We start from the raw sequence: 15873 nt of genomic DNA on the forward strand, positions 1-15873 counted from the left end.
TGTATTTAGTATTGAAAAGTGTTTATAGTTATATTATGACAATTAAAGTTAAGTGCAAGCATTATTTAGTTATGGCACGTTTGTTTAAGTGTATTCCATATATATAGCCCAAGACAGAAACGCAAGCACATAAATGCCAAAAATTCCTGACTTCACACATTTTCTTTCCTTCACAGACAGTAACAGATTATGCCAAGAAGTCCTTCACATTAATTATAAAGCCTACTTGAAATAATTGTGCTTCCATTTTTGTAGCCACTTAATGGTTGTGACAATCACTGAGAAGCCCTCGAAATAGCTTTGCGAGATCACAAAATATAACATTGTCTAAGATTATCAAGAGCAGCAGACATTAGCTCACCTTGTGTCGTGTTTTAATCCACAATAAATAGAGTTTTTGTCTGAATTTGAGACATAAAGGGGCAAATACAAACACCTCCAGTTGACTAATCATACTTTCTGTTCTGCAGTTACATGTTTGAGTTGCATCACAGCACTGGAAGCACTTCCAGCAGAGCTACAAAGACTTTGTGGCACCCTGATGCAGAAACATGAATCCATTACTTTTTTGTATGTTGTGACTGTGACTCCGAAGGTTAGTTTTTGTTTTCTCCTTTCACTGTAGGTCCACATTCTTCTTCACATCACGTTCAAAAATGTGTCGGTGCTTTGTACAGAATCCAGAACATCTGCACGAGTGCACCTTTTTGAAGTTTGGATAAAGAGTTTTTCAAAAAATAGCTTTTGTTCAACTGATATTTTGTTGGGGAAGACAGGTTATAAATCGTGAATGTCCCACGCCCTAGCGAGTGCCTCTGTCCATGTCAGTGAGAGAATATAAAAAGGGGGGTTGAGAACATTTTTTATATAGGAAAATAAAGTGCAGTAACAAAGACTACCCATTTTGAAAGTAATATGACAACTGCATGCAATCCATGCATGTGCAAAATGTATATAAGCTCTTACCAAACACACTTAGTTATAGATAGTCTATTAAAGAATACATTCCAGATCTGATCAGGAGACTAACGCTGTCTGACATTAGATGCTTCCCTGAGGGGAGCAGAATGACAGAAATGATTGGACTTTGACATGTTCTGGGTCTATAGTCTGCTAAACCATAGCAAGGTTTAAGGGATTTCACCTGAACATCATTGCCCTGTTGTGACGTATCCTCAGGGCGAGAAAAAATGTGCTTTACTGCTTTAGTGAAGTGACAGCATGTGTGTAAGCACATGAGCTTTCCGGCGATATCGAGGCTTACAGTGTCTATTTGTTTTACTTTTTTCCCCCGCCATTTTAATTGATGGTCATTCATTGTTTCGCACCAACAACCTGTTATTAAGCAGAGTTCATTATTCTTAAACACTAACACTGGGGAAAAGAGGTTGCCTCTAGGGAAACACCATTTTTTATGGGCTTTATACAAGGTCACAGTAGGAAAAGGGGGTCCCTGCTTCATTATGTAGTTAATAGAAGAAAAGCATTTCATTTGTCTCTTACTGCACTTGGACTGGGACCTCAGTAAGATTGTGAAATGTCTGATTTTTTTCTAGCAATAAACTTATTTATCACATGGTCTTTGTTTTGTAAAAATAATAAAGTACCACTTTTTGCTGAATTTAGAAAAATGAGTTAAAAGGGGTAAAAAAAACAACAACAAAATAAACAAAACTGTCATCCAGACTTCTACTTTATTATCATAGTGTACTTCTATCTCCACATAAACCATAAAACCAAGGTAGCATTTTTACATTGACACACTCTGGAGGCCATTTTGGAAAAGCTCTGATTACTGCGTGGAAGAAGGTCACGGAGCGAGACAGTTACAATGTCGCTGGAAAGAGACTGGAAATAGTGGTAGATTTAAGCAGTTTTTCTACTAATTTCTACTCAAATTTCTGACTTTTAATAATTTGTAATGTTAAGAAAGGGTATATTTGAACCCAAATATGATGGAGGCAAGGCTCATTTGCCATAATGAGTAATCAAATTTTAAACACAGCATTAAATTACAGTATATAGACAAATGTTACGTACTTACCATTACGTACTGTTCCCTTTAAATGTATCACTGTATATAGTGTTACATATATATGTTACATACATGGTCTAGGTAGCAACGCTAGGTAGCATCCTGTGTCCATTATTTGGACACCGTTTTTGTTTTTAGTAAAGACAACATTAAACAGAAAGACGAAAACGGACAACAAACAACTGTGCGATTAATAGTTTCAGCAACTGAAATCAATACTACTAAGCTGTTAAAGCCTAATTTTATTACCAAAAAAATAAATAAATAAAAATTCCAGCTTTAGTACTTTAGCATACTGTACCTAGTGAACCCTGAGGGCAAGAAAAATATATGTGTGTCTCTGTGTGTCTGATAATAATACACATGCACTGAAATCAAGGCAAAATGTTCATGTGATTTTGATTTTAGATCATATAGCCCAGCCCTATTGTAAAGGCAAACTTCATGGCTAGAACCTTGAGTTTAATACACCAATGACACAGTGGGACTGAAAACACCTGAACTGAAAGATTAAGAGTTGTGGCCCTTCCTATTTACAGTACTTTAGTCCATAAAATATAGTCAGAATTAAACTATTTGTATTCATTTTCATTACAAATCTTCCTTTTTTCTTTTCCTTTTCAGTACACATTTGCCTCTTCCTAAAAGCTCAAAGTCATTCACTGTTTGGTGAAGCTAGAAGCAAGATGAGAGAAAGAGAGCCTTTGGTCGACAAGATATTTAAAAAAAGCATTTAAAAGAAAAAGCATGAAAGGTTTACTTAGGTAAGCTAATTCAAGGGATATCATTAGCTTCCAATGTCTTCTGGTTGCCCAGAGTAGCAGGTGCTATTGTTAGTTTTCTTGAACAAAGTGAGAAACCATTTCAGTCAAACGTTCTCCATTGTGCGGGTCTAAAACTCATGTCCCCACAAGCCACAGTTGCTTTTTTTTTAAAACTTTTCTTTTAAATTTAAATTATACAGACCCATTTCCAAAACAGTTGGAACTTTGTCCATCCACCCCTTTTCTTCTGCTTATCCAATTCAGGATCACCCTATGAGAAACAGTTTCCAGGCTCTCACAGAAAACTATTCAGACTCATGGGCAATTTAGAGTCACAAATTAACCTAACTCCTGTATCTGCATGTCTTTGAACTGTGAGAAAAACAAGTGAGAGTTCCTCAGAGAGAACCCACATAGACACAGGCAGAACATGTAAACACAACACAGCCAGATTGTGGATTTGAGCCCACACCCTTCGTGTGGAAACATTGTGTAAAATTGAAATGAAAAGAATGCAATGGTTTGCAAATCTTATAAACCCTCTTGTACTGCAAAGGCAGGTTGTTTTAATATATACGGCAGATGAATTTTTTTTTTTGTCACAGAGAAACATGTTTTTGTGTTGCTTTAATATTTCTTTTATGTGAATATTGAAAAGCATGAGAAATGTATGGCTTTTTCTTTTTTAAGAGAAATGGGTCACAACTTCTAATTAGCCACACTATGCAGGAGAGAGGCAGCTCTGATGTGACATCTGTGTGACACATCCCCAGTGTAAATGTTAACTGTTAATATTTACCTAGTATAATGCTGACCATGTTTGCCATTTCACTTTTGTAAATTAATATACTAACTTGTGCTGATTAGCACATGGGTCATCACTGAGAGACTGACTGGAATTAAAAGCAGCTCTTTTTACGCTTATCATCTTTTTCTTGAAATTTTAGACATTGAGAACTAGGAGCAGAAAATGTATCTTCATGAGGTGTGTACAGAGCAGAGGCTCGACTTACTTAACTTTTAGTTGTGGTTGCATGGCAACATTCAGTTAAGTATGTCTGGGTGCACATACTGTATGTAAAGAGAGAGAGGATGATAGAGGTCTGTCTCATGGTTATATCCTTGGCAATAGTTTGTATGCTGCATTGTCTGCTTATATTCTTTCATACATAATTGTATGTTTTAGTGTGTGTGTGTTTGTGCCTCCGTGCGACTGCTTCTTCACTTGAACATTTTAGGGAAAAACGCAGCAAAGAAAAATCAAATCACTTCCACTTCCTCAAAGCAAGTGAAGCACTCATACAAGCTTGCTTCACCCAAAATAGATCGGCCAAGCTACAGTTCTTTTTCTCCCTCACTCTCTCTCTGCATGATGAAGAAGCGCTCCGATGAGAATTGTCTCCAGAACTTTCTCTGACTCATGGCAGCATAGGCGAGGTATTAATAATTCCAAGGCTAACTTTTTATGAGTTTTTGGTCACTCTAGTCTAATGTGTGTGTGTGTGTGTGTGTGTGTGTGTGTGTGTGTGTTTCAATCAGTTAGATTTTTCTGAGTTTATTTTAATTAAGGATCCAGAGCTTGTCAAAAAGTAGTTCAAGATATCAGCTGCCCTTAGGAAAAAGTAAAAAGAAAATAGGAGATTAGGAGCTTAGTTTAACCGGAGATAGAGCAACCGAACAAGATTTTTTTTTTTTATAAAAGATAATGAAATCTACCTTCCAACAATTATATTCTATTAATCAAATAAAAATAATAATAAGTGTATCTCTGTTTTTATTAAAGTTAATAGACTACTATGCTAATATGCTTCACACCAATCAGAAACTGTGGTTTACAGTATTTATTTTAGAACTGATAATATATAATAATTTAGAATAGATGATTTAGATTTTAAAGACAGTGGATTGTTTTTAGAGGAAATACAGCATGTGTCATGCTGGTTAGTAAGCTTTAAAGGTGGAAGTTGCTGGACGTTTTTGGAGAGGACCAGGCTGCATGCCTTGATCCTGTATGTTTGTTGAGCCAAGCTAACTAGCTTAGCTAAACATGTTAGCTGAGCAGATATGTTATGTTAAGCTCGGTAACCTAAAACCCTTTCACTTAAAACATAAAATGGTTGTTGTTTTTTTATTTATTAATTTTTTAAAATATGTCTCTCATTCCGACACTTCATCAGCGTTCTGCTCTTTTACCTGAAGCTGTAATATCGTCTGCTCTGCTCTCCTTCCCGTCACACCACATGCTTTTCAGCTGGCTCTTCCAGCCTTGATTAGGCTTGTTAAAAGGATTTGTTTAAAAGCTAGCCCATCAGGCTTTAGGGTAGAATGATGACACCAAGGTTCTACTAATGCTACATTTGGCTAAAACAGCAGTATAGACTTGCAATGTTGGCGCTGGACTCTTTTCTCTCGATCCAAACAGCTGTAGTGATATAGTATTTTAGCCTGGCAATGTTTACGCACACACTCACACTGTGACTTCTCCAAACAGAAATGGCAGTCTCCAACTAGCTTAAATGACGAGTATGTGAAAAATAAATTTTTGTTTAAACATTACATGCATCGCATATCTGCGTGTTAGCACTGTTGTAATTGCTTCACAGCTGCACAATATACACAAGTGACTTGGCTCCTCGGAGACACAATTACAACAATGTTTGCTTAATACACAAATCAATACTGCATGTATATATTTCAGCATTTAAGGTTCTTCCCCTTACACAGCATAATTTTAGCCATGCTAGTGAGATCACAGGGCTCCACAGATGCTGATGGTAGTCACTTGGTTGGTTCAAATTACAGCAAATGTGTGGCGACTCTAAAAAACTACAAAGCTAGTGTTATCTCCTCCTAATACAGTTTTCAAGACTATTGCTTTGCCGCTAAATGTGTCCAATACCATCGTCCCAATGATTATCTTTGAAATCTAAATGTGACTAAATATTTTTAAGGATAAGCTTTACATATTTTGTGCATTAAAAAGCGGGCTTCCAATTATATCTATCTGTTCCTGTATCCTGTTATTATAGTACAATCACAAGCCTACCTTCCAGTCAATCAGCGCTTAAAATGAGATCAAATTATTCTGGTTCCTAAGCTAATTATACCTTCTCTGTAAACAGATATTTGGATATAAATATGCAAACTCTGTAGACTAATATTTTTGTGCTGTAAAGCACTTTATGATATTTATCTTGAAAGCTGCTATATATAATTTACAATCAGTTTATAATATTACCTGAAACATGATGCAGCATGTTATTTGAGGCAGCATGCATTAGTTTGCTTTAAAAAAAATTCCCAATAATAATAATAGTAATAATAATGATAAAAAAATGCTAATTGTGTTTGAGTTAGTAATTGATGGGACCATCTTTTCTCACATGCCACTGTGAGCAGTTAAGGTTTTATCCCCATGTACATCCCATTTATAATTTGTTTGTTGCACAGCCATTGTTAAATGGCTGAATTTCATTTACTACTTCAAATGTGTGTGCCGTGGTGTTCATTTACCATCCAGAGACATTTTGCAACTATTTTTTGCATGGGAGGACTCATCTTTCTTATGTACGCTGCCATGAGTATTACTGGAAAATGAGGGCTAATTAAAAACTCATTCGGTTAGACCGCACTTCAGTATCTCAGTAAATGTCATGTCAGAATGTGTTTTTGTGCTGCATTTAGGAGGACACTCAAAATGGTTCAGTAATAGCAGCTTCTTGTTTAGCACAGTATGCAATCTCAGCATGAGTCTAACACACTTTGGATTTTCAAAGGACCAAGAAAAAAGAAGAAGAAGAAAAAAAACCAGCAACCAAACTATACCAACCGTTCATAGCAAGCCTTAACCACACATTTATAAATATCTTAGACATTCAGATCAGCAGATTCTTAGAAGTAGCTTTTTCTTGCATTTGGATCTCTTGAGCAGCAAAACGAGACAAAAAAATAATATATTTTTAAAAAATGAATGAAAAAGCACCTTCTGAAAAAGACGCAAAGCAAAAGATGCAAGGAGCGGGGGGCGAGTCAAGCCTTCCTGCAATGCCATGCTGGACATTTGTCAAATAGCCCTGTATGGCTGTGCAATTTTAATGTGCTGAATAGCGGGAGAAGGAATAATAAGACACAGGAGCATGTCAATAACATTACGTTGCATTAAGTCATATGCTGTGCCACATGAATCCATCTTCTGCCACAGTCAGAGCCTTCATTTCACTCTAGGGTGGCCACACATACATTTTAATCAGGCATTTGGCCAAGCTGACAACTGCTCAACAACAGGAGCCGATAAGGGTGATGATGAATCATAGCACTACTAGTACAAGCTTTGGGCTACTTTCTAAGGATTCCTTCCAGTTTCTGATTTTTTTTTCTCCACTGTTTATGTGGCTATCCCCAAAAAGGGGATTACAGCTTCCTCTCGTCACGGTCCATTTTCTTCATGGGATGATTGTGAAAAGACTGCATTAGTGCATGTAATAAATTGTAAATGAACAATGATATTTCATATTAATTCTGAGAAATACAGAGTTTGTGTTGTGGACCAAATGTGCAGTTATGCTGTGGTGAGACGGCCTTATCGGAGCTGTGTATCCTCTAACATTTCAACTTTTTCTGCAGATCCCCCAGGACCAGTGGGAGGAGGGATACTTTGTTGTGTTGGGGAGATTTGGTTCGGTTCATTTTTTTTATTCTTTGTTTGTTTAGCTTTGCTGTGTTTCACAGTGGCAGAGTCTGTCCTATCCTTGGCACTGTGTTCTGGAGGCAGAGCCACAGGGACGCTTGGAGCAATTTGTTTTAGAAAAGAAGCAATGAAGTCAACTCCCACATTATTGGGAGATAGAGACCAGCTTGTCTTCAAGTTCTCTTACATATTATCTGGAAAAACTGAAACACCTAGAACACTTGCATTTAAAACTTGTTTTGGCATTTCCCTAAAGACTTCTGTGAGATTCCCCCCAACTATCAAACAAATATCTTTCTGTCTGTAAAACTGTCTGCAGAAACAAATTCCTCAGGATGGCAACCCAGATACATTTTTAGTATTAACTTTTTATTATCATTTTTAGTAGCATATTAAGGACGCTTGCGGAAATTTGATTTAGAATTTATTGCAAGAATTTGAAAGTTGGACCATATTTTTACATTTTATTACTGGTTTAGTTATGGACTGCTGTGAAATCTGAGGAAGATATTTGTTATTATTAAGGATTAATTACTTACTGTGGACATACCTGTGGAGCTGTGTTTCTGGTGTTAGTGCTAACTGGTTAACATCTAATATGATGAACGAAGAAGGTGAATATCATACCTGGCCAACATCAAACTGCTTTCTAAGCATGTTAGCGTGTGTATAATGGCTTTTAACTCTTCTCATTAAAGTCTTGCGTCAGCTGGCATGGATGAATTATCTTAACATTGACCAAACTCCATGAAACACATTTGTTACACTTCAATTTAAAAGTGAAATTGTTTTTGAGTTTTACAGCCATAAAATATGTTCAAACGTGCACAGAAATTCAACCCACTGAATAATTTGAAAATTGCAATTCAAGGCCTCAGTCACACAAGCCTAGATACTCATCAACGACCCCCTGGGAAAATGTGTATTTCCCAGTCAGTTGGTGAATGTTTGCTTGTCACATAAAAGGTACTGCGCACAAAAACATCTTTGTGATTGCTTTGGTCGCAAGCAGATTGCTGGGGTGCCTATTGTTGCATTGAAAATGGCAACTTGTCTACATAGATTTGCTAACTAACCAGTGAGCTGTAATGAAACTTGAACAAACTGCAACACAATTTGATAATGGAAACCATTAATCTTCAAAGTAATGGTTGTGCCTTATGTTGAAACCAAAATGTTTTACAAGGTGAGCAGTGTGTGTTTCTGGTTTGTGCTGGACTTCTAGCGGTTCGTAGTTGGCAAGAGTTTGGAGACAAGCCTGCGTCTTCCATACAAACTACAGCTGACCATGACAAACTGCTAGCAACCAAAACAATTGCAAGGTTTTCAGTACAGCATCATCTAGCTCGTTTTGGCCAAAATCACCTAGCAACAGCAAAGAATTTTAGATTTGGGGGATACGCATTTTTTTCTTAGCAACCAGTGGTTACCGTGGAGTTACTGACTGGTCTTTACTCCATGTGTGATTGGGGCTTACATATGAATGTGTCAGATCTAAGTTGTAACTTACGCTTTAACCCCTTTAAATTTATGCTGCAAGCTTCTATACAACCTGAAATGCACCTCCTGAGAAATGTAACTATAGGTCGGGTCGACACATACCACAACAAATTAAATGGTATGGAAAGTTGCACTGTAGGAATAAAAAGAGCTTGCAGTTAGTATGTAAGTTGGTTTGCCACAGTCTAAGTGGGAAGTCTAAATCAAGCTATAGTCATCAGTTTTAGCAACCTCCAGCAAACACTTGAAGTCCTTGAAGCTGCTCAAGGACTACTCATTTTATCCTAGTGACCAGTGGTTGCCAAGCAATTCCTGACCAGTTTGTAGGCCTGTTTCAAAGTTTTAAAGGTATATAGTCCAACAGTTAAGATCAGTGCCAGCAGCTCAAAAATATACATTTAAATAAAACATGAAATATTTTTCTCTGTCCTATTTAGCTTCATAATGTGAGTAAGGAACTGTTTCGTTTTAACCTCAGTTTAAAATGAGAAGATTCATCGTCATACCAAGAAGTAGTATACTATACACGGCAAGACAACAACATAAAACAGATATTAATTCAGTTTCCTGACAGCTACAGCTGTGGCGGCAAGAGCAAGGCCCCTGTTTGATGAAACATAGTCAATTAATGAGCTCCATCGACTCAAAATAGACGAACAACAGAGAATCGCAGCGTCAAATCAGCTACAGTCTCTGAACTTGTTGACTTCGCACATGGTAACTCAGTGGCACAGTGATTCACAAGATTGCATAAGACAGATCTAAACAGTCTGTCCAGCGTCTTGCGATGGAAGAGTTCCAAAAGAGGAAGCAGGAAGAAGGCAGTGAGTAGCATTAAGATGCGCATAGATGCAAATACACATACAGCAGTTCAGACATCATTATCCGACATCAGGCATTAAAGATAGAATAGATGCAAGAGGTAAGTTAAGTAAGAAGGCATGAAAGAGAAGAAGAGCAAGTGTGTGTGTGTGTGTGTGTGTGTGTGTGTGTGTGTGTGTGTGTGTGTGTGTGTGTGTGTGTGTGTGTGTGTGTGTGTGTGTGTGTGTTTCGATGGGGAAGGGGCGCTTCATCTCAGTGCAAAACATTTTAGACAGTGAATTTTGTTGGCATGCCTTTCTGAGCAAAGGCATCTTGTGCTAATTTATCTTTCTGCACATCTCTAATCACATCTCCTGTCTTCTTCGTAGAGTTGTATTTATAGATATAACAAATTGTATACCAATAACGCCTGGTAACTGGCTGCATGCACACACAAACAGACACACAGACAATATAGGTGGACACGGGTAATGATGAGTGCTGTTCTTAATTACGTCGATAAAGTAGTTGAAATAACTGGCTACTTTGATCTGGTACTTAATTTGACATTTATTGGAGTACAGTACTTTTACTTTGACCCTATATTTGACATACAAGTGAACCATCAAATGCATCTGCCAGGGCAAATACCAAATTTGTGTCACTTTTCCAAGTGAGTTTCTCAAGAGTAGCTAATTCTGCATTCTGTTTATCAGTGACCTGCCAGCTCCTTGGAAGCAGTCGCAGTAGTTTTGCAAAGCATTTTTCACACTGTGTTTCTGACATTTTGGACAGAAGTAGCACTTCTGCCAAAATAATTTGGCCTGTTTCAGCAGAAAATATGTCAGAAGATGTTTTAAGCTTGTTTTCACTCGTTTGGAATAGAATTTTTTGGTGTCAGCAAAACACACAAAAATGTGAAACAAAAGAACAATAATTAAATTATGAAAAGGTTAAACTATTAAACTGAAGAATGTCTGTGAATGCTGCACTGGTAGGGGTGTGTTGTTTCAGGTATCACCAGTAAGAAGATTAATTCCAGGAATTTGTTTGAGTAACGGATCCATGAACCCTTACCCATTGCTAAAACACTACAGCGCTGTCTAATTCTCAGAGACGACGTTTTGTTACATCAATTAATTTTTTGAATATCTGTCTTCTTATATAAATATATTAATTGAAGTGCAGCATAATGCTACTTAATCAACGTTTGAAGGTACTGAACACATGCAAACCTATATCCATAGACATATTATTCAAATAGCACACGTAAGAGTATAGCAAGCTAAATATTATATGCACACAGCCGTGTTCTCAGTGTGTGTGACCATGGCCACCGCAGGTACCTGCGTGTGGATGAATCCTGATAGATCCCCATTACCCTGGGTGTGACCCCTCGCCGCTCAGTTCATTAAGCTAGCCACCCAAGTGTTCGCGACTCAAGTCCAGATTTAATCACAACTTCCATCCTCTTGCCAATCACAATTAGATCCCGATAAGCCTCTCCAAGATGGCACCCGAGGGCCTCCACACACAGACAAAGGTTAATTTGCGAGCAGCAAGGGCCCAGCTACAAGGCCAAAGGTCACCTGATTGAATACATGGAAGGATATGTCTGTGTGTAAGACAGTGGGGCTTGGCAGCAATTACAAAGTTCATCAGTATTCATGCGTTTTATTCATGGGTAATGGGCACATTACCTTCAAAGAGGTGCGCTGATTGGATGTGGCCCTTAATGGGAAATAGCTCATGGGTAGTCTTTAGGTGGCTGAAATTTAAAAGTAATTTCTCCACCATTGTCTTTTAAAGTCAGCCCCATCACAGTGTCCCTCTGCTGGCTTGTGAGTGGTTCCAGTGGAGATGTCGAGGGCTAAGGATCTCAGGCCTGTCAAACCTTAATGAACGCAAATCGCTTTCACAGTGAAAGTGACAAAATGGTATTCCTGCTGATGTGGTTAAAATCAGTTAAAGGAAAGTAGATTTTTCATCTAGCCCTTTCACATCTCCAATCTGTTTATTCAAGTTAGACACCGCAACGCCTCTTAGAAAAAGAAAGTTGAATTCGTGAGCAATTAAAAGGACATCAAGAGGTGCACACTTTCACCAAGGCTCTGTCTTGTAAATGTAAATAGAAGAACCTGGATGTGCTCCATCATTGAACCTTGCTCTTACTCCTCTAGCTTTTATCACACTCAGCACTGAAATCACACCTGCTTCTAAAATATACTTCAGCAGGTGTGATTAAGCATCTACTTTCCAGGATACAACTGGTACAGCACAATGAGTTTTACCTTTCTGAGGTTAAATGATCTTAGCATGCATATTAATGTGTCTAGAGTCTTTGCTAAAGATAAGGACATATCAGAATGTGCACATGCATTGGTTGTTCTCATAAGACCTGACACTACAAATTAGCTATTGTTAACCTGCTGCCCTGGCAACTGAGCTACCAAGGATTAAAAAAAAAAAAAGTTCTACAGTGCTGAACATACAACATAACACAAATTTAACAGAAGAGACAGGGTCATTTATTTTGCCTTGTTTATGATTTCATCTTTCTGACCTCGTGTCCTGTGGTGCAATGTCATTTCCAGGCCAGCTGGCAGCGGGGACATGTGAGATTGTGACGCTGGACAGGGACAGCAGCCAACCACGGCGGACCATCGCCAGGCAGACGGCCCGCTGCGCCTGTAAGAAGGGCCAGATCGCTGGAACTACAAGAGCTAGACCCGCCTGTGTGGACGGTAAGAGGGAGGAGGAGGGGCAGGGGTAGATTCTGACTTAGCTTTGCTGTCATTAAGAGTGAAAACTACTCAGACATGAACACGATTTTCCTCGGGGTTGTTTGGCTTTTACATTGAATTGTGTTTGCCTTGAAGCATGTAAAGAAAATTGAATGTAAAATTAAGCCATATCCAAGCGTAGAAAACTGCATCAACAGTCTTGGGGCAGCTAGATTTTCGCTGTTTTTTAGTTAGGGCTTAAGGTGGATAAACCTACAGTGTGGAGCAAAGTGGATCACAGGGCTTTCTTTATGTTAGTAAAACCTGCACTAAATCTTTTTTTCTGTTTCATCTTTAAAAAAAAAAAAAAAAAAAGAAGAAGAAGAAGCAGCTCCAGGGGTGTTTCTAAATCCCTCGCCAACAGATGGACTTATTTTTCATGGAAGAGTGGCACTTCCTGTGTAATAATGTCAGTTTTAGTCCAACCAGAGTTCTTATTGTTATTGATATTATTAATAGAGAAGAAAAGAGTAAGCTGAGTAACCATCTACATCACTGAGAGAAATGGAGCTATTTTAACAAGCAACATTTGTCATTTGGAAGCAAAAATGAAAGCTGCTTTAAGCTCTCTAAATGTGAGTGCTTGCTTAATTTCTCAGGCTGCTTTATCCTAATAATAAGATCCAAAATAATAAGACTGTCATCTTTAGATCAAGCAATTTGAAGTCGACATCTGCGGTTATCTGCTGATATGAGCTGCAATTTCAAAATAAATAGAACATTTTATACAGTTGCACAAGATAAAGCCAAACTCTGGAAAATGTCCAAGTGTGTGCCCCGAGTGGAGGCTATTTAGTGGTCATGTAAATTTCTGTCACTCTTCAGTGTATTTAGATTTTTGCATCACCGTAATGTTCTGGGAGAGTGTAATATGTGCAGACATCTTGCAGATGAAGGAATTCTTAATGTTGACTGTCAGAGACTTAGAGACAGTTATTCTAAACAAATACAAGTAGCTACATGATATAAGCAGAACCGATATTAGCTATGTGACAAGCAATTTGCAATAGCTGATTAATAAAAATATAAAAAGTAAAAGATGTTAGAAACATTGGTTAACAATGTTACAAGTGTTGATTTTGCATATTTTGTCTGCCAGAAGATCCTCTGCAACTTTCATGTTGACATCAAATGTGAACTGCATTGTTAAATCAAGGACCCATAAATAACTATGCATGCAAATGTTGGAGAAATGTTTTAATATTTTGTGTTTCTGAAGAGAAGAAGTTTGGCTGATCATCAGATTTTTACATCACCAGATATTGGTCCTTACAATCCTATATAGTCGGGCCCTAGTTTCCTTATCCAGTTGAGTAAAAAGCCAACTGAGTTTCACTGAGCTTAGTAGCATAGAAATAGCGAAGTCAGCTGCAGCAATTACACGAAGAAAAAGGCTAACATTCATATTTCAAGTGGGAAGTCATTACTGTAAGTATTGTTATTAAAAATCTTGACATAACTGAACTTTTTATTACTGAGATACAACACATAATCTCTGCATTTCCTGAATAAAAGATTAAGAATCCTCACCTTCTTCCAAAAAGCTCTCCAAAACATCAGCATTTCACGATAAAACTAAAACATCCCCTAAATGCTAAGTGCTCACAATGTGTTTTCAGATGGTAAATGCATAGTTTTCAATGGACAGCCAAAAGGGAGAGAAATGATCATTACAAAGAAAAGAAACTTAATGGTTGTTTACAGTAGAAAAGGGCTCATTAGTTGTTGCCCAGGCATCTTCGCATACATTTATTTAACGAGGGGAAGCTTGAGCTTGGTCATCTTGAGTCCTTTTTCTCGTTATCACCATTCTGGCTCCATTACATCTCAAAGAATTTTAAGAAATGAGGTATCTTCACTGCAGTCCCATAGCCTTTTTGAGTGCCTTTTACTCTCTCTCATGATGTGGCCTCTACACATTGAGGGAGGGGAGGTTGTGTGCTCAGGTGAAGGCAGAACAAATGGCTCTATTATCAAGAAAGACCTGCAGTGAACTGTAACTGTGGATGTCTTGTTTTGCCTGTTTTTCAACTGTGCCTTCACAGTTGTATGCCTGGTTAGAGGAGCTACATATCCTCGGTGCTCTGTTTGACTGTTTTTTACCTGCTGATCTCATGAAGAGACGGCTTTGAACCGTGTTTAAATGGACTGAACGTTAATACCAATTTGTTCAGCAGACAGGAGTCAACATGACATTCGAAATTTGGTCTTTCTCCAAAATCATTTTCTTCCTGTGGCTAAACTGCTTCACACTGAGCTGCGCGTGTTTCGTTTCAAGGAAATTCCGATCTTATTGACATAACCGCTCGCGCTGTGGAGGCACTTCACTTTTGCCATTGAATAAGCGGTATGCATGTTTCATAAATCCTCAGTATCTTGATAACATCAGGAAGTATTTGTCACAACGTGGACTCCATGGCGCACGGTGGCATTTTGTGTAGGCTAGATATGACTCTTATTGAAGAGAGCTTAAGCTTATCAGCTTGCCTCAAGAGACCCGTGGAGGTGGATGCCAGGTATAACCAACTACTGAAAAAAAAAAAAAAAAAGACCGATAGTGTGCATATGCGCTACATACATTAACAGGGCACACTGTGGCATGGAACTTTTTCCTTTTCAAAGCACATTTCAATTCGAAGTGCTCAACACAAAGCATGAAGAAGCTGTTTTGACCACTGTTTTTGGGTGTGTAATTACTTATCCTCTATGCATAATTTATTTAACCATTGCAATTAAGTACTCTGTAGAAAGCTCTAGGCTTTACTGCATTTTTGCTTTTGCAACTAAAATAAACTAGAATTCCTACCTATGTAAAGTGTCATGATTTTCCCCTCAGTCTTCCTGTTTCTTCTTCACACTATAGCTATAGATGTAAAAATTCTGCAATCAGTGTTATGTACTGTAGACTCAGTTACGTGCACAATCTTTTCAAAGAACTATCCTCCTCCCCAAATTAGAGAGGATAGGCCTGCAGTAAATGTAACAACTTATAGTAAATCCACAAAAGCAAGGTATGTATCTGTATGCACTGCATGTAGGTTTAGTGGTTCATTTTGCAGGTAAACAGCATATACCCACATCTGTGCAGGAGGATTTTACTATGATCTTAAAATAATTAAAATTAACACACAGCTGATGATTTTGCATGTAATATGTGGCAATTGCTGCACACAGGGGACTTTGCAGGCAGTGCCTCCTGCCAGCTATTATAAAGCTTTATACAACATAATAAAACAGCCTACATAATAATCCCTAAATCCCCTAAATAACCTCAGATTTGAAATCTTCTGCTAACTAAAATAA

The 15873-nt window shown here is 37.9% G+C and overlaps 1 protein-coding gene across 3 annotated transcripts in view; it reads left to right on the plus strand.

Moving 5' to 3' along the window:
- The window catches only part of tafa5a (TAFA chemokine like family member 5a), a 157137-nt gene that overhangs the window by 78769 nt on the left and 62495 nt on the right, over positions 1 to 15873 (plus strand). For all 3 annotated transcript variants that reach the window (XM_063500915.1, XM_063500916.1, XM_063500917.1), the window contains exon 2: positions 12382 to 12531. In XM_063500915.1, coding sequence (XP_063356985.1) covers positions 12382 to 12531 — 150 coding nt within the window. The remainder of the gene's footprint in view (positions 1 to 12381; positions 12532 to 15873) is intronic.

Source organism: Pelmatolapia mariae, linkage group LG17 (assembly GCF_036321145.2).
Source record: "Pelmatolapia mariae isolate MD_Pm_ZW linkage group LG17, Pm_UMD_F_2, whole genome shotgun sequence".
Classification (NCBI taxonomy): domain Eukaryota; kingdom Metazoa; phylum Chordata; class Actinopteri; order Cichliformes; family Cichlidae; genus Pelmatolapia; species Pelmatolapia mariae.